General features: G+C 33.7%; 3 protein-coding genes across 3 annotated transcripts; 1 reads left to right on the top strand and 2 right to left on the bottom strand.

Moving 5' to 3' along the window:
- Positions 1-4,937: 4,937 nt before the first annotated feature.
- Positions 4,938-11,081, bottom strand: LOC139872870 (uncharacterized). Its single transcript, XM_071860800.1, has 5 exons — positions 10,907-11,081; positions 6,354-6,650; positions 5,897-5,979; positions 5,525-5,606; positions 4,938-5,235 (listed from the first exon to the last, which is right to left on the bottom strand). The coding sequence occupies exons 1-5, from the start codon at positions 10,955-10,957 to the stop codon at positions 5,182-5,184; spliced, it is 567 nt and encodes a 188-aa protein (XP_071716901.1). The 5' UTR covers positions 10,958-11,081; the 3' UTR covers positions 4,938-5,181.
- A 1,618-nt stretch (positions 11,082-12,699) lies between these two features.
- LOC139872871 (probable glutathione peroxidase 5) lies at positions 12,700-14,463 on the top strand. Its single transcript, XM_071860801.1, has 6 exons — positions 12,700-12,771; positions 12,868-12,944; positions 13,033-13,094; positions 13,392-13,510; positions 13,588-13,755; positions 14,328-14,463. The coding sequence occupies exons 1-6, from the start codon at positions 12,709-12,711 to the stop codon at positions 14,361-14,363; spliced, it is 525 nt and encodes a 174-aa protein (XP_071716902.1). The 5' UTR covers positions 12,700-12,708; the 3' UTR covers positions 14,364-14,463.
- Positions 14,464-14,640: 177 nt separating this feature from the next.
- LOC139873175 (DUF21 domain-containing protein At4g14240-like) lies at positions 14,641-19,989 on the bottom strand. Its single transcript, XM_071861108.1, has 13 exons — positions 19,636-19,989; positions 18,993-19,069; positions 18,090-18,173; positions 17,896-18,009; positions 17,397-17,480; positions 17,209-17,280; positions 16,864-16,931; positions 16,653-16,740; positions 15,934-16,007; positions 15,496-15,844; positions 15,312-15,358; positions 15,131-15,212; positions 14,641-15,034 (listed from the first exon to the last, which is right to left on the bottom strand). Exons 1-13 carry the CDS (start codon positions 19,880-19,882, stop codon positions 14,996-14,998), a joined length of 1,425 nt encoding a protein of 474 aa, XP_071717209.1. The 5' UTR covers positions 19,883-19,989; the 3' UTR covers positions 14,641-14,995.
- Between the last annotated feature and the right edge of the window lie 5,725 nt (positions 19,990-25,714).

The raw sequence follows: 25,714 nt of genomic DNA, 5'->3' as shown, positions 1-25,714 counted from the left end.
ATATCTATATGATATGCTAACTTAATGATTTAAAACCTGGAAACACGAAAAACACCGTAAAACCGGATTTACGCCGTCGTAGTAACACCGCGGGCTGTTTTGGGTTAGTTAATTAAAAACTATGATAAACTTTGATTTAAAAGTTGTTATTCTGAGAAAATGATTTTTATTATGAACATGAAACTATATCCAAAAATTATGGTTAAACTCAAAGTGGAAGTATGTTTTCTAAAATGGTCATCTAGACGTCGTTCTTTCGACTGAAATGACTACCTTTACAAAAATGACTTGTAACTTATTTTTTCGACTATAAACCTATACTTTTTCTGTTTAGATTCATAAAATAGAGTTCAATATGAAACCATAGCAATTTGATTCACTCAAAACGGATTTAAAATGAAGAAGTTATGGGTAAAACAAGATTGGATAATTTTTCTCATTTTAGCTACGTGAAAATTGGTAACAAATCTATTCCAACCATAACTTAATCAACTTGTATTATATATTATGTAATCATGAGATACCATAGACACGTATACAATGTTTCGACCTATCATGTCGACACATCTATATATATTTCGGAACAACCATAGACACTATATGTGAATGTTGGAGTTAGCTATACAGGGTTGAGGTTGATTCCAAAATATATATAGTTTGAGTTGTGATCAATACTGAGATACGTATACACTGGGTCGTGGATTGATTCAAGATAATATTTATCGATTTATTTCTGTACATCTAACTGTGGACAACTAGTTGTAGGTTACTAACGAGGACAGCTGACTTAATAAACTTAAAACATCAAAATATATTAAAAGTGTTGTAAATATATTTTGAACATACTTTGATATATATGTATATATTGTTATAGGTTCGTGAATCAACCAGTGACCAAGTCTTACTTCCCGACGAAGTAAAAATCTGTGAAAGTGAGTTATAGTCCCACTTTTAAAATCTAATATTTTTGGGATGAGAATACATGCAGGTTTTATAAATGATTTACAAAATAGACACAAGTACGTGAAACTACATTCTATGGTTGAATTATCGAAATCGAATATGCCCCTTTTTATTAAGTCTGGTAATCTAAGAATTAGGGAACAGACACCCTAATTGACGCGAATCCTAAAGATAGATCTATTGGGCCTAACAAACCCCATCCAAAGTACCGGATGCTTTAGTACTTCGAAATTTATATCATATCCGAAGGGTGTCCCGGAATGATGGGGATATTCTTATATATGCATCTTGTTAATGTCGGTTACCAGGTGTTCACCATATGAATGATTTTTATCTCTATGTATGGGATGTGTATTGAAATATGAAATCTTGTGGTCTATTATTATGATTTGATATATATAGGTTAAACCTATAACTCACCAACATTTTTGTTGACGTTTTAAGCATGTTTATTCTCAGGTAATTATTAAGAGCTTCTGCTGTCGCATACTTAAATAAGGACGAGATTTGGAGTCCATGCTTGTATGATATTGTGTAAAAACTGCATTCAAGAAACTTATTTTGTTGTAACATATTTGTATTGTAAACCATTATGTAATGGTCGTGTGTAAACAGGATATTTTAGATTATCATTATTTGATAATCTACGTAAAGCTTTTTAAACCTTTATTGATGAAATAAAGGTTATGGTTTGTTTTAAAATGAATGCAGTCTTTGAAAAACGTCTCATATAGAGGTCAAAACCTCGCAACGAAATCAATTAATATGGAACGTTTTTAATCAATAAGAACGGGACATTTCATAGGGTTGGGGGTGTTAGAGTATATGAAGACAGGCAAGCATAATCATGTGTTCGGGCCACTCACATTCATGTTGCCCCCACTTCTTCCTGCTCCTACATTCTCTTCCATACGCTGATTTGTCTCTATATTTCTTAATTCTAAATTGGCCAGTTTCTAAGAGCACGAGGACTTATGATGGTCTAATTTAGTGTGTAGATAGACACTGAAAACAAACTTTGAAGATAAAAGTGAAGAAGTCTATCATTCAATGTCTAATTTAATAATTTTATAATTATTTAATTTACTTAAAATTATTTTATTTATTAATAATTTATTTAATGAACCAAAATATATAAAATAAATTATGCCCAACTTTTTAAAAAAATTCAGCTAACTTTTTTAAAAAATGACAAAATTACGCTTGTCGTCCCTGAACTTGTATCCAGTCTTCTCAGGTCATCCTTAAAGTTTTTTTTTCTTCTGACGTCGTCCTTGAACTTGTACTTTGTAACTCCAGTCGTCCCTCCGTCTACATTCCGTTGAATTCTTCCGTTAATCATACTCATGTGCGAATCATGTGAGGGTAATTTTGTCTTTTTATCCTTTCTTTCTTTTTCTTCATCTTCATCCCAATATTTCACAAACCCTAATTTCTTTTCCATCTAAGTTCTTATTAGTTCATTACAATATCATAACCCGACCCGAATTAAAATACGAACCACCCACCAAAACCCGACCCGATTTAAAATACGAACTTGTTAACAAGAACACTTATCATTGTGCACCACATCTTCTTCTTCTTCTTCTTCACCTGTTAACGAGCAAAATCCTAATGAATCTGGAGACCACAACCCTTTCTTCCTTCTAAATTAATCAATAAACCTAAATCAAGAACACGATTGAAATAAAATCTATTGTTGGTTCGTAACCACCGCCGGTTAATTCACCGGAAAACTCCAAATCACCGTCGATTAAAAATCGAAGCATGGATTCGGAATCGAGGGTTTCGAAACCAACTTGGTCATTCAAACATCGTATTTCCAAATCTAGAATTAATTAAATTTCATCTCGTTGATACTCCTAACTAAATACGATCATGAAGATGATGGTGAAGTTAATATTGAATGAGAGTTGAATGAAACCCATTCTGAATCTGTTGAAGATGAGTAAATTAGATGAATATGGTAATTTTTATTTGGAAATGATAGATTATGGCAGAAATTTGGAAATGGGTTTCTGGATTTTGTGGAGAAATGGGTTTCTAGGATTTATGATTTTGTAAAATAAACTAGTTTGTTTCAATATTGAAAATAAAAATCAAGATAGGGGAAAATAAGGATAGAAAGACAAAAATACCCTCACATGAGTTGCACATGACTCAATTTAACAGAAAGATTGGACGGAATGTAGACGGAGGGACGACCGAAGTTACAAAGTACAAGTTCAGGGACGACGTTAGCAAAAAAAAAAAGTTTAAGGATGACATGAGAAGGCTGGATACAAGTTCAGGGACGACGAACATAATTTTGTCTTAAAAAATTTGGCCCAACTTTTATGACTATAACTTAGATAACAAATCTTGAGTTGAGCCCCATCTGACCATCCCTCTTTTTTATTCTATCTTCATCTTCACTCTTCAACTGCAACTAAAAAAAAAAAAAAAATCGTTTGCAATCTCAAAAGCAAGAAAAAGAAAAATAATAAGCAAAGAAAGAAAGAAAAAGAAAGCAAGCGACTATAATTTTGAAGATCCAAAGAAGAAAACAGTGAGAAACCAAAGTCGAAATTCCGATATTGGCCCCCAACGATAAAGCGACGTTGGGGCGGAATGAGACGACGGTCGAAATCCGCCATCTTTGTTGCCCGTCCTTGTTGCCCGTTTTTGTTGCCCGACGTAAAAAAACGTCGTCGACTCCGTGTGCTCTAGGCTTCAATTCCATCTTAAATAACTAAATAAAACTACTACAATTACAAACAGATATATGTTGCATGTCGATACAAACATAAAGCACATGATTTGTTTATTAAAAGCAAATAAAATATGAATGGTAATCGCCTAAGCCATCCATTTAAGTAAAGTGCACCCTTAGCTGAATGTCAGGTCACCAAACAACCCTTCAAAAGGAGATATAGTATGAATCACAACCATAGCTTGACTTGTATCCATCACCAAATCCGGTTGTGTGATTATATTCTTCTCTTTTGATTTGAGAACCGTATCAGAGCATCTAGTCACTTGGTACCTATGAACGTGGTACAAAGTTTACTAACTGAAAATATGACCAACAAACCCCTGTTCTGACTGAAAATGGCACCAAAGCAACTACGAGATGTAGTATCATTTAGCATCTTTGTGCTGATAATAATTTAAAATGGGTAGCTAGCAAGGCCAAGACCCACTAGATTCAAGTTACTTGAACCGAGTAGAGAACCCCGTCGTTAACAGGGGCTATTTTAAACTCATTATTCTTTTATTTTATTATTATTATTATTATTATTATTTATTATTATTTTATCCTACATACTAAAACACGCGCCGAACTTTGTCGCGCCGAACTTTGTCGTTTCGGCTGTTTTGAATTGTCGTTTTGATCTTGCGTTCATTCTACAAATGGCCCCTCAAATTCGGCTCAATTTACACAACGGCCTCTCAACTTTATACTTTTTCAGGGGTAGAAAGTGTAAATATATAATTTTATTAAAATAAAAGAAAATAATTCCACCCGAATTTTTAACGGGCTCTATCTTCTCGCTCGGTGCGAGTTAAATTTTTCCGAGATCAGCGTTCAACTCGAAAAAATCTAACGAACACAACGGGACTAACTACGCGCGAAACGGACATCGTTAAAAAAACACTAAATATTTCGGGCTATAATTCATACATATACATATACGTACAACAAACAACTCAACCTATTAGATATATTAGGTACCAAACAACGTATATTCAAATTCGACCGCGCGTTGAATACAACCGCAACAACGCGCGTTCGAATTTTTTTCTAGTTAGTACTAAACATTACGCTTGCATAACTTGTTACCTGATTTAAACATCGAGTTTCAAGTCCCTCTACAACGATACATAAACAATCACGTGATTCACATTGATTTCTTCTATCAGCCACAAATGTTTTATGCTAAAAGGAAACATGCCTTGACATGTACCATGCAAATATGCAATATGTTTAGACATTGCAAAAAACGATGACTCGGAGCCTTATTATGAAAATTTTAAGGATTTCACGTTCAATCATGAGAGGATCCTCTATAATCTTGTTAACAAAACATGTGAGTTACGAAAAAGTTAAGTGACATACAAGTTTATAAAACTCGACCCAATTTAAACATGAAAACAAATATTTTATTAAGTAGGGTTGAGTTCCATTTCTCATTGTATTGAATTCGCCTGGAACCAAGCTAGTAAACATGGGTTCTTCTACAGAGGACCTGGAAATGTGCCATTCTCCCTTTGCTCATTCCATTTATCAACCTGCATACATAACACAATGCAAACCAGGTCAACTATCACCTCAAGTAAATCACAAGACTAGATAAATAAAATGTAGTACAATGTAAACCATAAATGAGACAACAGTTAAGTTGTTGCTTATTACGTAGTGACAACGTTGAAAAAATGGCTACACGGGAAGTACTCGGCCGGGACTTTCTAAGGAGTGGAGTACTCGAATGTCGACCAAGTTTGACTGACCAATTTTGACTGATTTTGGCCAATTTTTAAACAACAAGAAAAACAAGTTTAGAGCGCAAAGTATACATACCCACTCCCCTGGGCAAAGTGAGCGATAATATTTTGCAAACTTATTACATTCAGAAGCATCTTCTCCTTTTGCAGCCACACACCTGATATATGTATCAACCAATCAAAACAAATAAAAAAAGTGTGTCGTGATTGGTAATAGAATATAAAGGATGAGTTTGCATGTCAGCAGGGGCGTTACTAATAAGTTTGACCTTCTGGGAGGGGCGCAAATACGATAACAAGCCCTATGACTTTAATTTGGGGGGACGAGTAACATAATTTATTTTTATTGGTTACATATTGTAAATATTACACTGATAACTCAAATGCATGGGGGCCACAGCCCCCCTTTTCTCCACTAAGATCCGCCTTTGCAGGTCAGAAATCTTACCGATGGTACTCAACGTATCTGGTAAAGCAATGCCTGCTTTGGTTTGTAGTTGGAAAACGATAATCTCCAGGTGCGGTCTCTAGCTGAAAGTGAGAAAAACAAATCATGTTATACAACCGTATGTTAACATAAGAAGTTGAAACTTGAATCTTTCAACAGTTCTAGTCTGAAATCTGAAATGAATATGATTTTAGAAATAATGGTATAAAAATATTTAACATACGACTTCATATCGTTTTGTGCAAAACTGTCCTATGAAACAAACTTTACATTCTTCTACACTTCTAAGTAATGTATATATCGTTCTATACAATTGGAATCAGTCTCTTCAGCTGAATATAATATTCACAATCGGACTCTACTTTAAGAGATAACTGATAACTAGTTAGCAAAGATTAGAATCCATAAAATCTATATGGTGACTGAGATTGGTAGTAGTTCAATGGAAGTTAGTTACCTTGATCTCTGGCTTTTCATCATCGGGGTTTTCTTCAACAGCAGTTTCACTAGTTTCTTCACTAGCTGCTGGAGGGGGCTCGGTGGCATTGGAATCAGAACTGTCGGTTGCTGTAACAGTTTCTTCAGTGGAAGCATCTACAGCTGTAGGGACACTTTCAACGACTGCAGAGGTAACAGAAGACTCAACAGGACTTGCGGTGTCAACTGCTTCGGGAGCAGCATCCTTCTCAGCACTCTTATCCTCGGGTTCAGTGCTAACTTTCACTTTCTCTTCTAAATCCTTAAGAAGGTAATCCTGCATTAGATAAACATATGAGAAACGTTAATGAGAGTATTTATTGTGGGTAGGAAATAAATCATGATATAAATAGCTGTACATTTAAATAAAAATAGCACAAAGCATATACTGTCAGTTAACTTTTAGATTGTTTAACTATGTCACACACTCCTTACAACTTTAATATATAGATCGTTGCTCAATTGTTAAGTTGGTAAAAAAATAACATTTTAGCCAACAAGCATTTAACAAACTGACATGTATCATACTTCGTATGAAATACATGTATAAAAAAGTGCTTAAACTAAAGGGTTTCTAAGAAATAGATTCAAAATAATTAATATTTAATATTCACTATTATAAACCAAGATAATGTTGTAATTCTTGATTCGCTTGTGAAAAATTAGTCTCACTAATAATCCATTCTTTCTGACATATGTTTTTCTCAGCATATTTTAAATTCTCTCATCATAAATCGCAGTGTTGTAAAAGTCAGCCAACTAGTAAAACATGGCAATGTAAATAGAGGCCCATTGTCAAATTGTGACCCTTACAAGTAGATTATTAATTCAATAATTTTTTGAACCGGACCAAAAAATGAAGTGAAAGCTATTACTTTTTGAAAAAAAATGTATAAAAGGAGAACTACAAGCAAAAACAAACCAAAGTAGCATGTTCAAGTAGGAAAAAGTCTTGACCCAAAACATAGCAACGTAAATAGAGGCTCATTGGTACTAAATCAACAAAATGATCCAAATTATATATGTGTGTGTGTGCGCGCGCACGTATTACTGCTACGAAATCTGATTGTTACTAGTGTAAGATGATTATATGTAATTTGGGTCAAATTTGTTATACTTCCAGTTAGATTTGGGCTTGCAATAGAACGAAATACATATATGTTGGTTTTATTGTGCTCTAATGGATCATGTTAGGGTCCTTTTCTCAATTTATTAGAGTTAGAGATTATTATAATTTAATCTATATCAGAAGAAAGTATGTTGTTGATGGTTGATCAAGCATATATTTTATCAAGGGTAAATACATCATTGATTGCAATAATGTCGGGTTCAAGGATCTTAGGATGTAACTCTTTGGTTCGTAAATCGTAGATTACCCAGATCGATATGAAGTTATCGATGAGGTGGTTAGATGATAAGTTCACCATTGGTAACACTCGTCGGTCGATCGCCCAAGAAAAATTTGAAGGTTTCCGTCGCAAGGGACCGACCCGTAAACCTTGAGGATGATTGCAAATCGTTCGTAAGTCTGTCGTATGTTATGGAATCCGACAAAGTATTAGCTACACCCGGATTACGTTGGATGCTGTATGGTTTATGGAGACCTAGGGTTTATATTAATAGCCAAACACTATTTTTAGAACCATCCAAACCACCATATGCCTTCCATAACAATTTATCAGTATAATCGGCTTGTCCCCGCAATGGTAGCTTAGTGGTTAGGGGACATGCAGCATAAAGCGGTGGTCATAGGTTCAATCCCTACCCCCATGTCCCTTCCCTTTAAGCACGGGTTACGCGATTTTCCTCTCACATGTTGGCCGTGGGACCGGTCGGTGTGGGCCCGCTAGAGGGTCGGCTTTACCCTTTTTTATAATCGGCTTTAATTACGGAAAGTATTCGTTGCTTAACCGACATACATGGGATGTACGCGCACCATGCAACCACACAAGGTTGTAAAACTCGCGACTCGGAGAGAACTCCGCAGGAAGTTTTCGAAGAGTTCTCGGCTACTCGGTGAGAACTCGGAAGTTGAGTTTCGTTCACTTTTTAGTTTTTTAGTATACTTTATATATATAATTAAGCTTATAATATTATTTATTAACATATAGAGTTGATATATGTTATTTTCATCCCATTTATTTATATTTTTAACTCTTTCTTCCTTAACTTTTTCTTCCTTATCTCAAATTCCGGCAAATAACTTCCAATTTCAGCCATCAAAATTCAATTTCTAGCCCCAAGAATATGAAAAAGGTGAGAAACTTTGCAGGTTTGACCGGTGTTGACTGAGTTTACCAAGGTTGACCGAGTTTGTGGCCGATTTCTCGTTTCCTCCGATCTGCCGATTTCTCCCCGAGTACTTAGCCGAGTCGGCCGAGTATTGAAACACTGCAACCACATATGCGTACTTGTGTATTTGACTAGCTGGGGCGCAATAAATGAAAACTTGCACGCTATATTACCTTATTTAATGTGGGTAAGCAAAATCATTTGCACAAATCCCACATGTGCAGATACACGCAAGATTAAGTCACCCAGTTCGATTTAATACGCGACGAAGCGCATGATATCGAACTTCAAATCGTAATCATTGCAGAAAAAAAAAAGGACAACAAACATTAAGTGCCCCGGCACGCGTACCCAAACTGCATTAAATGCAAAAACATGCATTCAGTCACACCCAAGCGTCACGCCCGACAAAGATGAGACATAAAGTGACGTGACATGTGTGTATCGTGGATTTTGCTATCGTGCATCGTGTGGAACTCAAACGCGACCTCTCACCAGATAGTAACACGTGTACACAATGATAACGCATGCGACCCAAGGCGTTTACACACGCTATATAAAGTTAACCCCCCCCCCCCCCCCCCCCCGGTAACTTTCTCATATTACGCCTTCAATTTTCCATCAAATCTCTGCAATTCCTCTCGTTTCCAACTTCTGACAAACAATTTCATTTTCCGGTTTACAAAAAATCCCAGGTCAGAAGACCTATTCCCACTTAAATTTTTTTTCTTAAACAGATGGCCTCAACATCTTCTCAAACTACTGAAGCAAATGTTAAATCAACTATCACTAAAGACGAAATAAATCGTCCGGTGAAGCAATACCCGCCACTAGCCAAATATAGACCTACCGTCCCCAAGAGAATGATAAGGCAGAGTAGCTATATACGAGCATGCTCTATACCATAGAAAATTTTAGGGTACCCCCACTAATTCCTTCTTAGGGGTGTTCAAGGTTGCAAAAATCAGAAATAATCGGAAAAAACTCGGCGTTAACTCGGATTCAGAAGTTTGGCGAGTTCTCGTTTATGAATCGGCAAAAAAATCGGGACTTCTCGGTCAACTTCTTGGTCAACTCTCGGTCAATATCCGATTTTATTAAATTTTTCGGTCAAATCTCGGTCAAATCATAAAACATAAACATATACATACTTTAACATAATTGTCTATAAACATAAACATAATCGTTCGATTGTTGGCTATTCCAAACTCCTAATTTTAATTCATATTTATATGTTGAACAACTTTAACTCTGACCAGCTTTGACGGAATAACACAAACTTTAACTGACTAAATCCGATTTGTAACTGATTTCGACTCGTTGACCGATGTTATGAAAACTTTTTACCGCGATTTAAGCCTAGTCAGGTCCGACTAGTCCGAAAACCTGACTGATCACCAACTAGTCGGCCAACTTTTAAGCAGACTACTGCCAGCTTATTATAGCAGCTTAGATGCTTAATAATCTCATATTCAAGTAAATGAAGACTACACCCAAATCTGTAGAACACTCTATAGTTGGATTAACTATACTCTTTAATCAGTTTTAGTACAAAATAGAAGAGATCTTTTACAAATGATGACGTCTTTTAGAATCAAAAGGCATTCAATCAATCATTCTTTTTTGATGAAAATTTGGAAGCATAGAGTTCCTACATCTAAGGAAACAGATAAATTGTTGTCATACGAACATTATCTATTAAATAGATAACTAATTACTCTGTATGTTATATTTCATTACTCCACCAACCTAGAACTAGATTAAAGAAGGTAACTTTAATATTACAACAACTGCTACACTTCATCTTGAGTACTAATTAATCAACTAGCTTAATTATAAAGGAGAAAATGGACATTGTGAGCACCTCCTACAACAAGCTAAGAGAAGTATAGAACATATTAATATTTAATATATATTAAAAAATATATATATATATGAAGTCGTATACATCAAACACTTGCAGATTTTTCATATCATTCATTAGAAATCACTAGATCAATAGCAAATTCTAAGATGATCGTACTTCAAAGTAAAATTAAATAACATAAACACCGGTTAATCACTTACTAAATTCTAAGCTATAATAACAAATCCAATTACACAATCACATAAAACCAGATCAGTGTTATCATATTCATATTCATAGTATCAAAACCTAATTTTATAATTATACAATCAACAATATAATCAGACAGCTATAGCAACAAATCAAGTAGCATAATCGTGTAGCATAAACAATACCTGAGAAAGTTTTCCCGTTGTCACGTGCTCCTCACGCTCCGGTGTTGACATGATTGCAAGGTGATTGATCGGAGCAAACGAAATGGATTTGATAAATGGATCTGATTTAGGGTTTGAAATCAGTATAAAGAAATGTAAATATATATTGGATTGATTGAAAGAGGCGGAGAGAAACAGTAGCTTAGCCCCTATCTATACCCCTTCCTTGGTTTTAAGCCAATATCATCTTTACCGTTGAATTATTCAACTTTTGATCTCAACCATTCACTTTATTTTTACCTTTCTTTTATAAACACCTAACACACACTAAAATACCACAAAAACACACACATACTCTCTTTTCTACCCAGACACGGAGCACAATTTTACGTTAAGAAGGGTTGAACTTCATTTACAAAGTATTTTAAGATAAATTGTGTTTAAAAAAAAATACTTTAATATTCATATATTAATATTAAATTATTAATATTAGTTAATATTAATATTAATATTAATTAAAAATATATATATTGATCAAACAAATGATTATGATTTGGTAAGTATCATCTTGAATGCAATAACGATGAGTTTTATTATAGGTTTTAACTTTTCGATTTGATTACCGTAAATAATTCTAGTTAGAATGTAGACTTCAAAAGGGTGGTTATATGTTGTGTCCTTCATTCGATGCCTAAGGGGATAAAATGATCGATGTTTTTATAGATCAAATGTAGATTTGCTCGCCTGGAAAGCCATATGAAATGAAGTTGTAAACAAGTGATTATTTCGACATAATATTGGCTATATGTTCACGTGTGTTGTAGACGAAGCCGAGAGTATAAATAGGGTATGTTTCTTAGCACCAAGGGTTTATGTCACAACGGTATCAATAGAACTCATCAATCTTTAAGTGTGAGTTCGAGTCTCATTGTGGACAAAAAGGGTGTAATAGTTTGTTGATTCAAAGAAAAAAGTTATGCTACTTAGCTCGGGATAGATGGGAATAAAAGGTATAGTACGTAGTTGACAAAATGTAATAACTCTTTTTCAAAGATCATTTGTAAGATAACATTTTCTAATACTAGGTGTCACTCACAACCTTTTAAAATGCCTTTAGTGGGGCGTTCAACCCAGATAACTAGACGAACTAGACATCTAACTTCTAACTTTTCTCTATGATTAAGTCAAGAAAAATGCAGCTCTAAGCCTCTCTAAATCATTCAAAACATAAACCGGGCATTTAAAGAGAGATCAAAATAAATACTTGCTTTTATATATAAAAACGTACTTCCCACAACATGTATCACCTACCCTATTTTTTAACAAATTTTCTAAACCTTTCAACAACCTCTAATTTCCTCGTCACAGTTACAATTGGTCTAAGCGTAATACGTTAACCATCGATTACTAACATGTTTTAGCATGATTTAAAGTTATGGATTTAAAAAACTACTTAGGAGTCGATCATTCATTTCCAAAAGTATTTGTAGGTGGCTTAGTTAGAAACAAAATGAGGTATGATTCTACTAATTTTTAACATATATAAAGAAAAAACGCCTCTAACAATTATAAAGGCTTTACGATCCAAAAGTTCCAGTAAAAAAAAAAAAAAAAACCTCTATTAGAAAAAGAAAATAAACGTAATAATCAAGAATGTCAACTTTTTTAGTAGGATGAGAATCAAAAAATACCCTATTACATTACCAGAAGAATTAAGGCTCATTTTTCATTCTATCTGAAAACTGAATCTAAAAACTTTGAGAAATTTCATTTAAAAAAATGATCATTTAATTTTTGCTCAAATAATATCCAAAATCCAAATTATGGGTGCTACTTCATCATCATCTCTCCATGACAATTCATCGGTTCATAGTTTCACAGTCAAGGTATATCTTCATCGTCATCTGTTTATCATATTTTGCAATGTGTTTATCCTTGAAATCCGATTCAAGATCATGCGATTTTGAATGTTTTAAATGCAGGATAAAAAAGGAGAAGATGTGAATCTTAGCATATACAAAGGACAAGTCTTGTTGATTGTCAATGTTGCATCCAAATGGTTGTTTGTTTTTCTTTTCGATATTGTTACATTACGCGTTTTTTGTATTTTTTTCGATTGAAAATAATAGTTGGTTATAATGCAACAGCGGATTAACAAATTCAAATTATACACAACTTACCGAGCTTTACAAGAAATACAAGGATAAAGGTATCAATAAAATTGTACATTCACAATTATCAGCATGGTTACGTTTATATCAAGGAACATAGTATCAATCTACAGCTCAATTTTTTTTTTTTTTTTTGGGAATGATGATTACCTGATATAAACATTGTTTTTGAAGGCATAGTAATTGCTTAAAAAATACTTATCTAACAACCAAGAAGGTGTTTAGGAAGTTGTAATGCACGAGTTTATAAAGCGGAATTGATATAAAACCTACAAAATACAAGATATTGAACTAAAATATAACTGTTAAAATTTAATCTTAATAACTTAAATCAGGTTTTGAGATATTGGCATTCCCTTGCAATCAGTTCTTGCAGCAAGAACCTGGGCCCACAGAAGAGACAGTTCAGTATGTATGTGAGAGGTTCAATGCTGAATACCCGATTTTTGATAAAGTAATTATCGTTCATTTATCCATTTTCATATGTGTCATATGGGTCGTAAGTCTAGTTTACATCTGTTTGCTGGCCAGGTAAAAGTAAATGGCAGTAATTCAGCACCATTGTACAAGTATTTGAAATCAAAATCAGGTGGATTTATGGGGACTACCATAAAATGGAACTTCACAAAGTTTCTAATTAGCAAGAAAGGAAAGGTAATAGGTCGAATGGGGCCAAGGACCGAACCATCAAGCATTGAGGTATGTTAATAAGAGTATGTTATATCTGTAATCATAAAGGTGTCAATTTTGAACCATTTAGCTAAAAGGTAAACAAGTCAAATTGGTTGAAAGGTAAACAGGTCAAATGGGTTGAAAATCATTTTTTTTTTTGAACGGCCGGTTAGTTGGTTACACTCTCCACACACGCTAGAAGGAACCCGCTCTCGAATCTTCGCACTTACGTGAACCGGATCGATTTTATCATGCACCTACACCTGCCAGTAGCAAATCGTAGGGACCACAGACCCTAAGGTTGACTGTGTATACATAATATGCGGTAAACCTCCCCCTGGAATCGAACCCGCACCAATCACGATGAGAGAATGCGGACCCACAGTCCAGAGGCTTGGTACCACTCAGCCATGAGCTCGGTGGTAATGGGTTGAAAATCATTGTATAGATTTATTGTTGTGGGCCAACCTAACTGAAACGCCAGCGCATTTTGACTACCAACATATAATCAGACAAGTTTTGACTAGTCCATTTTGCAAGATTTTGTATTTTATGCAAGTAGGAAGTCAAACAATATTTGTGTGGTTTTTATGGTGCAGGCTGACATCCAGAAAGCATTAGAAGAGCCTGAATAAAAACCAAGCGATATTATATGGTTCAGATTAGGAGACCTAGTGAAGCTAAATAATGAGGTGTTTGATAACTTTAGTTCCATTGTCATATGACATACAATGCTTCTGGTTTTTGTATCAAAATGAATACTTCTGTTAGACTTCATGTTAAGTAAGTTCACCGCATTTGTAAATTCAATAGATAAGTTTATCGCTCATATACTAAGAGACATAAATACTCACTTCAAAAGATAAATTTACACATCTTTGGTTCACAACAGCAACATCATGTTTCACTATATATCTAAAAAAAATGTAAATAGGCACATAGATGTTTTATATTTAGTTTACACTTATCTAAAAACATAAACGGTGTAAAGACCATTACCTAACGAACGAATTTAGTTAAAAATGAAATCAGCACTGAACACATACTATGTAGAGTCGATCATGCAACTAGTTTGTCCTGTAAAATCTATTTAGTACAATACAACACTGAAAAATCCCGCTCTAAACTCTTATACCAATTTTACTTTGTTAACCCTTCATGTAATTGCACAGCCCTAAAATAGGCATATGGGGAAGACAGAATAGATTGTTCCAGTACATAACCCTCTATTTAGTTCATCTTTTGACCAAGCTCTAGATTTCAATAACTACAACACAGGCGGTTTCTCCTTATCTTCTTTGACCACCTGGTAAATTTCAACAACAAATTCAGTAACTATTTAAGAATTTATTAGACATATAACAGGAAATTAACAAGATAATGCCAAAATGATCTGATGTACCGTGGGTCTTTGAGCTATGAGCTTTCTGGTTGAAGGTGCTCGAGCGACAAAAGAAGCAGCGGCGGCAGCAACTACCCGTATTCTGCAGCATTTAATAACATATTTTTAAAGGAAGTGAGAGAGCACTTAAATGCAAAATTTAAAACAACGGCTGAACTAATTTGCTCATACACCCACACACCTTTTATGAACGTCGATGTATACATCAGTTTCATCAACAATTTCCTCCTGCATTAGAGAGAGAAACTATTTAGCACGGTACGTGTTCAGGTTGGTACGTAAACATGAACCTCGTGTTTAGGTGCGACAAAATTTAAACCAACACAATTACTATGTTGATTGGAAAATAAAAAGCAGCAAGTTACCTGTAAAAGCTCTTCAAAAACGTCTTCCAGGGTGATGATACCAATGACTTCTCCATCTTCAACATCATCAGAAACAGATCTTACAGTTTTCGTTGTGGGCCCTGTATGTTGCATAGTCGTCTTAGAAGTCTTGCCAATATTAATCACACAATTTGATTCTTCTTCAAGATTGGGCAACAAAGGTTTAGTTAGTTCTGAATATCCTTTTTTCTTTTTTCCAATTACTTTTCGATCAACAACATCAGGAGGTGGATGATCTTTGCTTTTGACTTTAACTACAGCAGCCATATGACTGCCACCTTTTTGGAACTCGTTAAGGATGTCATACAATGGCATATGCGCAGGAACCCTAAAATAGAAAAAAAAAAAAATGTAAAATTTTAAAATTTATGAAACGTGTGAAAAGCCTGAAGACGCATATGTAAAATACAAACTTGCCTAGGGATTTTTCTGATGGAAACATCACTAACTGGAGTCTCTGTTTCTGCCCTAACTGTAAGAAGGCTTTTCACCTACTTGGTAAAATTACAAAGACAACTCAATTTAAAAGATAAAAATGTTAAATTTAGAAGTTGAAAAATAAAAAAGATGGGACACTATGCAGAAGTGGCAACAGGTCAAAACAACTTAAGGGTTAAAATAGGTAATTCTTGGTGTGGGTTGAAATAGGTTTAGTTGCAATGGGTTGAGCCATAATTTTTTTTTTTTTTTCACTTTGAAAAGCAATTTTATAAATAACTAATATTGATTAATAATATACTCCGTAATAATTATAATAAGTATAATAAATATATGGCTCCTCATACCACCGCACACGTGGGATTGGGTATTATTGTTGTTGTTGTGTGAATATAAACATGGCTATAAAATAATATTATCACAATATTAATTTAGATTCTTCAAAGAAAATACTGTACTTAATAAGCTATGAGCTGGTTATGAAGATGTGAGCCCGTGTTTTGAACACACAAGGTGTAACATGATGTTTTGAATCAGAGATCTAAATCTCAATTCTATTTAATGTGTGCAAAGTTAAGGTTTGTGAGGTTGAACTGTAACCATTTCTTTGACCTGTTTTGGATAAATAAACCCAATGAACATTCATAAGAAAATGGATTAAAATTGCCACCTCTACTATGTAGATCTTCCAATCATACCAGTAGGAGTCCAATGATGTTTTTGCGGTTCCCTGAATAGACAGGAACACGGCTATGGCCTTTAGCTAGGATTCTTCCAAATGCTTCCCTGCACAATATCAGGTACAAGTAAACTGATAAAGCGCAAAGTGCTCATAGTTATCTAATATTGCAGAGAAACAAAAAAAAAAGTAAAATTAAAATCAGAAAGAAAAAGAAGCATAGAGCTAACCAATCCAATTTTGAATTAACGTCTAGTGAGAATGTTGATTCAATAGGTGTCATGGCCTCCTCTGCAGTCTGCAAAGATTGCATATGTCATAGTGATGTCATCATCCTTTTACCAAAATCTTAGTACACAAATACAAACAAACAAACAAAACTTTGAAACACATGAGCCACTCAGTCTATGGTCAAATTGTATAACTCGCTGAGTTGACACATGAATAAAGTTTATTATATGTTAATTTAGCTGAATATATACTATTATAATAAGAGCTTTCTCTGGAGAAGTTTACTTTCTGCAAGGATTTTGAGCAAGATAAATTTACATTAATAATCCAACTGCAACATATACCTTTTCAGTTAGATCAAGTGCTCCACTTATAATTGTAGCTTCATCGTGTGTAAGTTCACCCCCTTTACCAGCCTATAAAGCTAAGAAAGTTAGATTTAAATGACCTGCAACCATAATCTTAGTTGTGTGCAAGAATACACATTATTTTTACTTCACACCATAAAAAACGAGTAGTCGGAAAAGCTTACCTCTTGGCTGTGAATGGAAACAAGGGCTTTCAACTGGGCACGCCGAAACAGGGTATCATTATGCCCGATTAAAACGTCTAAAACCTGCACATTTGTCGGCACTAATATTAGATCCTGTAATTCTGTAAGCCTTTCTGGTACTTATAGACAATTCAAGCGGTAACTACGTGAAACAAATTATTTGGATAACATACAGCTATGTGACAATCAGGATAGTCAAAACGTTTTTCATATGAAGATTTAGTCACATATACGGTCAACCAAACTTTACAAAATCACAAATAGCACAAGCTACTTGCCTAGTTGTGAAATGCTCAAAGTGGCATGAGTATAATCGTGTTCATGTTAACTTTCGGCTAATAGAGTCTTAGACGGAAAAATAAGTAATCAAAGGGTTTAATGTTTGAAACTCGGAAGTTACAAAAATGATTTTAGAAGCAGTCATCTATGGTAAAAAACATAGACATAGTAGCTATTAAAGAAACTTGCATGAAATTACCTTTCCAACGGGATACGCAATAGGAAAGCAAACGATCATCAAAACCCGGACAAGTCCCACAAAGTTAGCACCCACAGCAAGCCCGTATCTTGCGGATATCGCTTGTGGAATGACCTGATACGGTATAATACTTAAAGTATTGATTATGCAAATATCACACATCAGTTGGAATGATCATGCAATACAAATAATACCTCTCCAAAAATCAGCACAAAGGTCACAGACAAAATGACTGCAACTGCTGGATGAAAAATCTTATCCAGATAAATAGGAAGAGCCTGTAAGGAATTAGAATAGTATCTTGGTGAATATAATTAGACAGGTATTAACATTACAACGTTCACAGTTTAGATACCGATTTTACCAAATCTGCATCGTAATAGATACAAACAAAAATTATATTTTCTTCTAAGTACACTTTATGTGGGCCCTGAGATCCGTGAAAGAGGTCTCAAGTTCAAATCTGCAAATCTTGTGGAGGCCAGGGATTGGGAACGGCCACGGATTAAGCTGGTTAGGCAGTGTACATCAAAGTAAAAAAAAACTCGCCCTTGTGGGTAACCCGCGGGCCTTTTTTTTTCTCCTGTTTTTTCTAATACGTTTTTTCGATATCTGGGACTGGCTAAGGCATCAACAGATGATGCATGTGTCAGGCTGTACGACTACTTTTAAGTATGATTATTTTTGCTAATATAGTTATCATGTTAGGCAATACACTTTTGGACCAATAATATAGAGTCAGGAGACAATTTTTCTCACATTATTATATTACTGATAAATATATCAAAATTGTAGTCGGTCACCAACCAACTCCAGGTTATAAAACTAAAAAGATACCAAAAAATGAACAAAAATGAAGCTATTCCATATTTTCATCACAAGACCGGCTATATTCATTCACTCCTCAAGTCCTACTGGAAGTGCAATATCAAAGGGAATAAGGTGCATATGCAGAAGCGTTAGTAAAATAACTTATATTTTGATACATAAACACTAATCTGTCCTATGGCTAGCAGAAAGTATCTATGTTACCTTATAAACCGATTCAAATTAAGTTTATCATCACCAAAAAGAACGAAATCTAGTTTGGAACACACCTCCATGGCTGCAGCATTACACAGAAGCAACGTTACAAGAAGCTGATGCTGCTTTTGAACAACTGGTAGAATAGCAGCTGCAACAGAGACAAATATTCAATTAACAGTCCTTGGTCACATAAGTATGGCTACTATTAACCTATCGTCAAACTAACCATTGCCAAACACATCTGCAGACAAGTAGATGTATCGAGCATCCCTGAGCTCAAGTCATTATAATTTTATAGCTCGCACTTGATATAAACTCGGCATGAACACACTCAAGTTGCAGGTACTTGATTCAAAAAATTTGTTCATGCAAAAAAATCGTTTGTATGAAAATAGCATACTAATTATATAAGTAGCAACGTTGATATCTAATGATTAATTACAACACCTTTTGCATGTGATTCAAGCAAACAATTTGTATATCTAATTATATCAAACTGAACTGAAAGCTACTCATTAAGCTTATTTAAGGTAATTAAGCAACAACTAAAATTAGAATTTTAAGTTCTACCTAACCGTGTGTTAGGTAGATTATCACAAGTTAAAGCATGTATTACATACATACATGATACATATAATAATAATAATAATATTCGATCAATTTTATATAATTCAATCAAAATCAAAATCAAAAACTATAAGGACGAGATGCTACCTGCTTGTTTCTTCTCTTTGACCGTACCACTTCTATGAAGAATCTCAAGGTCGACAACACTGAGTGACATCAAGCCTAGAGTTAAACCGGACATAATTCCGGCGAATAAAACTAAACAGCACGAAATTCCGGCGTAAACGAACCACATAGGGTTTCCGAATTCAATATCATTTAAATCCGTAACAATTGAACTACGTGAAGCTCCGGCAAGGGTAGCTAGGGTTTGAGTTAGGGTTAGTATATTCATTATAATTATTTTATTTTAAGTAAAAATATGCGAGAATTTGTTCTGGATTGAACTATTGAAGACGAACATGAGAGTTGTGTGTGTAGTGTGAAGGGGGAAAGTAGGGAACACGCACCACTCGGTGAACCGGTGTCACATGCCAGCATAAATCACTATCTATGAACCTTTAAAGGCGGGAGTATGGCCCACTGCGATTTTTAAAGAGTGAATCTCATATTTCCCCCTCTTAACTTAAAAAATACAGTAACACATATACCCAACTAAATATCATAATATCAAAAGTACACGAACTAAATATTAAAAATACTCATATTTACCCGGTTCATTTTAACGATAGTACTGCTAGGTTTATGATGCTAGACGTTGAAGAGAAATCTAACCATATTGTTGTTTGTGACGGTACCAATCATTCACCTATTTAAATGGCTATAAATCTTGTTCTGCGGGATCATGTTAATTTTTTTTTTTTTAGAAACACATAGTTGAGCTATGTATTAGGTATGCATTTTGATTTTTGGATTGACTCTCTGATGGGTTCTGAGCTGGGTGATCGGGCTAGATATAAGGCAAAATGTGAGATGGGTAAACAAAGCACGTATGATGATTACAAGTGCTCTATGCTTGCTGCTACTTATTTTGATTGTAGTAAATAGATATAATTTTAAATTATAAATTAAATTATAGTTATTAAAAAGTTTTTAGGAATGATTTATTATTTACTAATCTATCTATATATCTATCTATCTATCTATATCCTTAACCCTTACAAAGCGTGAGGGTCACTTGCTGACGTGTCAATCGACTAATGATCCCACTAATTACGGTCCACATGTAAATCCATAAATTAATCCTGATTATTTATGCTAATTACAAAATAATTACACGTGTCCCCAATTAATCTCGTGAAATAGGCTGACAGTTTCAAAACTGAAAACCCTAATATCCGTTCCACAACTATAACCTTTTGGGAAAATCAACACAGATTATGTATCGATTCATCTACAAAATCGTCCATGAATCACAACTCGGATCGAGAACAACGAAATCATTCCAATTGCTCGATATATCGATGATTCAGATTGCTTTTCTTTGGTTCAAGCTATGCAAAAAGGTATCAGTTTTATAGGTTTACCACAATTTTGGTATACACCACCATGTTTAGGTACAAAGTTTGGGTACAGAAGACTCTCTCTAATCGTTCTTGCAATACCTAAATGGCTTTAGGGTTTAATCGCTCAATTATAGAGACTATTTATGATGTAGTTTGAGTCGATTGAATATACTGAAACTTTAGGGTTTCATCAGTCACCCTTTCTTACAATTGTTATCAATTGGTTTCATGATTTAGATGACAATTTCATCGACGATTTACAACGATATGTTCAAGGTAAGACTTTAATTTCTGTTTTTTTTACAATAACGATTCGTACTGTTTATATGGGAAACGTTTTTTGATCTTTAAAGTTTTTTTTTTCATTTTTGTTTGAGTCAATTATTTTAAATTCTGATTCTCTGTTTGTAATGGTCAATCATGTTGATGTTGACAATTTTTATTCATTTTGCCTATAATCACATCAACTTGAAGGTTACACATGTTATAGGAAATCTGCGGTTTTTGATAGTTAAAGTCAACAACAAGTCTCGAATATGAATTTGGGTTTTTAATATTCTCGATAATCCTTTATTCGTTTATATCTTTGTTGTAGACATCGTTCGATTTTTTACGTACCTGAATATTAAATAATTTTGATTTTAGTTGATATACATCCACCGTTGATTTCTTATGACATTTGTTAATTCATTATGTAAACAGGTATTTGTACATCTAATGTAAGTATTTGTACATTTTTGATACTAATGTAAGTATTTGTACATCTAATACCCATTTACATATTTTTTGGCCTTTAAGGTAACATATCTTATAAGTAACACAGCTCTACCTGGCATGGTAATACATGGTGCTTAGTACATGTCTTTTCTTTTTACAGCTACTGCAAAACTTCAATTAAAAATAATGATCATTCTTTATATTCATTACTTATATCATGTTTATATGTATGCGCTCTACCTCTTGCTTATCTGAATATGCAATCATCTCATGACCTATGTGATTATGGTGCACAACTATAAACAAGAATCATGTTGTCATCATGCATCGCATTTGCATACTAAATGGTATTCTAATGCTATTATACATTCTTCATTTGTGAAAGTTGTATGAAGGAGTACAAAGTTATAGGAATACAAAATTGGCCATGAATGACCACTTGACACACTTAATGATCAATTTAGAGGCCTGATCCCATTGGATTTATATTTCAGCTGGTTATATCCCACTGAGTAACCATACCCATACAGTTATGTGTAGTGACCCGAACTTTTCTATGTTTATATATATTAATTGAGATTGATATTTACATGACTAAATGTTTTCAACGTGTTAAGCAATCAAACTTGTTAAGACTTGATTAAATGAAATAAGTTTCATATAGACAATTGATCACCCAAGTTGACCGGCGATTCACGAACGTTACAAAATTGTAAAAACTACATGTTGTGGTATATATAGACATATATATATGGTTGACATGAGATTATGATGAGTAAGTATCTCAATAAGTATGTTAACAATGTGTGATATACATAAGAAATGAGATTACTAAGTTAAGAAACTCGAAATGATATATATAACGATTATCGTTATGATAACGTCTACTAAATATATATGTATCATATTAAGATATTGATACACTATATTTAACATGATAAAATGATATTTAAATATATCATTAAGTGTGTTAACAATGAACTACATATGTAAAAACAAGACTACTAACTCAAGAATTACGAAACGAGACTTATATGTAACGATTATCGTTGTAACGACTTTTTAATGTATATATCATATTAAGAGATATTCATACATCATAATATCATGATAATATGATAATTTAACATCTCATTTGATATAATAAACATTGGGTTAACAACATTAATTGAGATCGTTAACTTAAAGGTTTCAAAACAACACTTACATGTAACGACTAACGAAGACTTAACGACTCCATTAGAATGTATATACATGTTGTGTTTTGATATGTATTCTTACACTTTTGAAAGACTTCAAGACACATATCAAAGTACTTCTACTTAACAAAAATGCTTACAATTACATCCTCGTTCAGTTTCATCAACAATTCTACTCGTATGCACCCGTATTCGTACTCGTACAATACACAACTTTTAGATGTATGTACTATTGATATATACACTCCAATAATCAGCTCTTAGCAGCCCATGTGAGTCACCTAACACATGTGGGAACCATCATTTGGCAACTAGCATGAAATATCTCATAAAATTACAAAAATATTAGTAATCATTCATGACTTATTTACATGAAAACAAAATTACATATCCTTTATATCTAATCCATATACCAACGACCAAAAACACCTACAAACACTTTCATTCTTCAATTTTCTTCATCTAATTGATCTCTCTCAAGTTCCATCTTCAAGTTCTAAGTGTTCTTCATAAATTCCATAAGTATAGTTTCATAAAAATCAAGAATACTTCCAAGTTTGCAAGTCTACTTCCAAGCTTTCTAATCCATTCCAAGTAATCATCTAAGATCAAGGAACCTTTGTTATTTACAGTAGGTTATCTTTCTAATTCAAGGTAATATTCATATTCAAACTTTGATTCAATTTCTACAACTATAACAATCTTATTTCGAGTGAAAATCTTACTTGAACTGTTTTCGTGTCATGATTCTGCTTCAAGAACTTTCAAGCCATCCAAGGATCCTTTGAAGCTAGATCCATTTTTCTTAATTCCAGTAGTTTTATCTATAAAACTTGAGGTAGAAATGATGTTCATAACATCATTCGATTCATACATATAAAGCTATCTTATTCGAAGGTTTAAACTTGTAATCACTAGAACATAGTTTAGTTAATTCTAAACTTGTTCGCAAACAAAAGTTAATCCTTCTAACTTGACTTTTAAAATCAACTAAACACATGTTCTATATCTATATGATATGCTAACTTAATGATTTAAAACCTGGAAACACGATGAACACCATAAAATCGGATATACGCCGTCGTAGTGAAACCGGGGGCTGTTTTGGTTTGGATAATTAAAAACTATGATAGTTGTTCTTCTGGGAAAATGATTTTTCATATGAACATGAAACTATATCCAAAAATCTTGGTTAAACTCAAAGTGAAAGTATGTTTTTCAAAATGGTCATCAAGATGTCGTTCTTTCGACGGAAATGACTACCTCTTTAGTAATTGACATGTAACTTAAATTTACGACTATAAACCTATACTTTTTCTGTTTGGATTCTTAAATTAGAGTTCAATATGAAACCATAGCAATTTGATTCACTCAAAACAAATTTAAAATGAAGAAGTTATGGGTAAAATAAGATTGGATATTTTTGATCTTTTTAGCTACGAGAAATGTTTAACAAATCTATACAAATCATATCCTAGCTAACTTATATTGTATTATAAATGTATTCTAATATATTATGTAATCTTGGGATACCATAGACACGTATGCAAATGTTTTGACATATCATATCGACCCATGTATATATATTATTTGGAACAACCATAGACACTCTATATGCAGTAATGTTGGAGTTAGCTATACAGGGTTGAGGTTGATTCCAAAAATATATATACTTTGAGTTGTGATTTAGCCTGAGACGTGTATACACTGGGTCGTGAATTGATTCAAGATAATATATATCGATTTATTTTTGTACATCTAACTGTGGACAACTAGTTGTAGGTTACTACTTACTAACGAGGACAGCTGACTTAATACACTCAAATCTTTAAAACATAATAAAAATGGTTATAATTATATTTTGATCATACTTTGATATATATGTACATATTTGTTATAGGTTCGTGAATCGATCTGTGGCCAAGTCTTATTTTCGAGGAAGAAAATATCTGTGAAAGTGAGTTATAGTCCCACTTTTAAAATCTAATATTTTTGGGATGAGAATACATGCAGGTTTTATAAATGATTTACAAAATAGACACAAGTACGTGAAGCTACATTCTGTGGTTGAATTATCGAAATCGAATATGCCCCTTTTTATTAAGTCTGGTAATCTAAGAATTAGGGAACAGACACCCTAATTTACGCGAATCCTAAAGATAGATCTATTGGGCCTAACAAACCCCATCCAAAGTACCGGATGCTTTAGTACTTCGAAATTTATATCATATCCGAAGGGTGTCCCAGAATGATGGGGATATTCTTAAATATGCATCTTGTTAATGTCGGTTACCAGGTGTTCACCATATGAATGATTTTTATCTCTGTGTATGGGATGTGTATTGAAATATGAAATCTTGTGGTCTATTGTTACGATTTGATATATATAGGTTAAACCTATAACTCACCAACATTTTTGTTGACGTTTAAAGCATGTTTATTCTCAGGTGAATACTAAGAGCTTCTGCTGTTGCATACTAAAATAAGGACAAGATTTGGAGTCCATGTTTTTATGATATTGTGTAAAAACTGCATTCAAGAAACATATGTTGATGTAATATATTTCTATTGTAAACCATTATGTAATGGTCGTGTGTAAACAGTATATTTTAGATTATCATTATTTGATAATCTACGTAATGTTTTTTTTAAAAACCTTTATTGATAAAATAAAGGTTATGGTTGTTTTAAAAATGAATGCAGTCTTTGAAAAACGTCTCATATAGAGGTCAAAACCTCGCAACGAAATCAATTAATATGGAACGTTTATAATCAATATGAACGGGACATTTCAGTTGGTATCAG

This window comes from Rutidosis leptorrhynchoides, chromosome 10 (assembly GCF_046630445.1).
Source record: "Rutidosis leptorrhynchoides isolate AG116_Rl617_1_P2 chromosome 10, CSIRO_AGI_Rlap_v1, whole genome shotgun sequence".
Lineage (NCBI taxonomy): Eukaryota > Viridiplantae > Streptophyta > Magnoliopsida > Asterales > Asteraceae > Rutidosis > Rutidosis leptorrhynchoides.
The sequence above is the reverse complement of the archived record's forward strand: the minus strand, read 5'-3'. Positions and strand labels throughout refer to the sequence as shown.

Bases quoted from the DNA above. Each gene is read 5' to 3' on its own strand.
- LOC139872871 (XM_071860801.1), top strand. From the start codon at position 12,709: ATGGGTGCTACTTCATCATCATCTCTCCATGACAATTCATCGGTTCAT. The intron at 12,945-13,032 runs GTTGTTTGTTTT...ATAATGCAACAG, and splicing joins GTCAATGTTGCATCCAAATG to CGGATTAACAAATTCAAATT. The intron at 13,095-13,391 runs GTATCAATAAAA...AACTTAAATCAG, and splicing joins CAAGAAATACAAGGATAAAG to GTTTTGAGATATTGGCATTC.
- LOC139872870 (XM_071860800.1), bottom strand. From the start codon at position 10,957: ATGTCAACACCGGAGCGTGAGGAGCACGTGACAACGGGAAAACTTTCT. The intron at 5,980-6,353 runs GTAACTAACTTC...TCTCACTTTCAG, and splicing joins ATGAAAAGCCAGAGATCAAG to CTAGAGACCGCACCTGGAGA. The intron at 5,607-5,896 runs GTAAGATTTCTG...TACATATATCAG, and splicing joins AGATACGTTGAGTACCATCG to GTGTGTGGCTGCAAAAGGAG.
- LOC139873175 (XM_071861108.1), bottom strand. From the start codon at position 19,882: ATGAATATACTAACCCTAACTCAAACCCTAGCTACCCTTGCCGGAGCT. The intron at 18,010-18,089 runs GTATTATTTGTA...ATACCGTATCAG, and splicing joins TTGTGCTGATTTTTGGAGAG to GTCATTCCACAAGCGATATC. The intron at 16,741-16,863 runs GTTAGCTCTATG...GATATTGTGCAG, and splicing joins GTTAATTCAAAATTGGATTG to GGAAGCATTTGGAAGAATCC.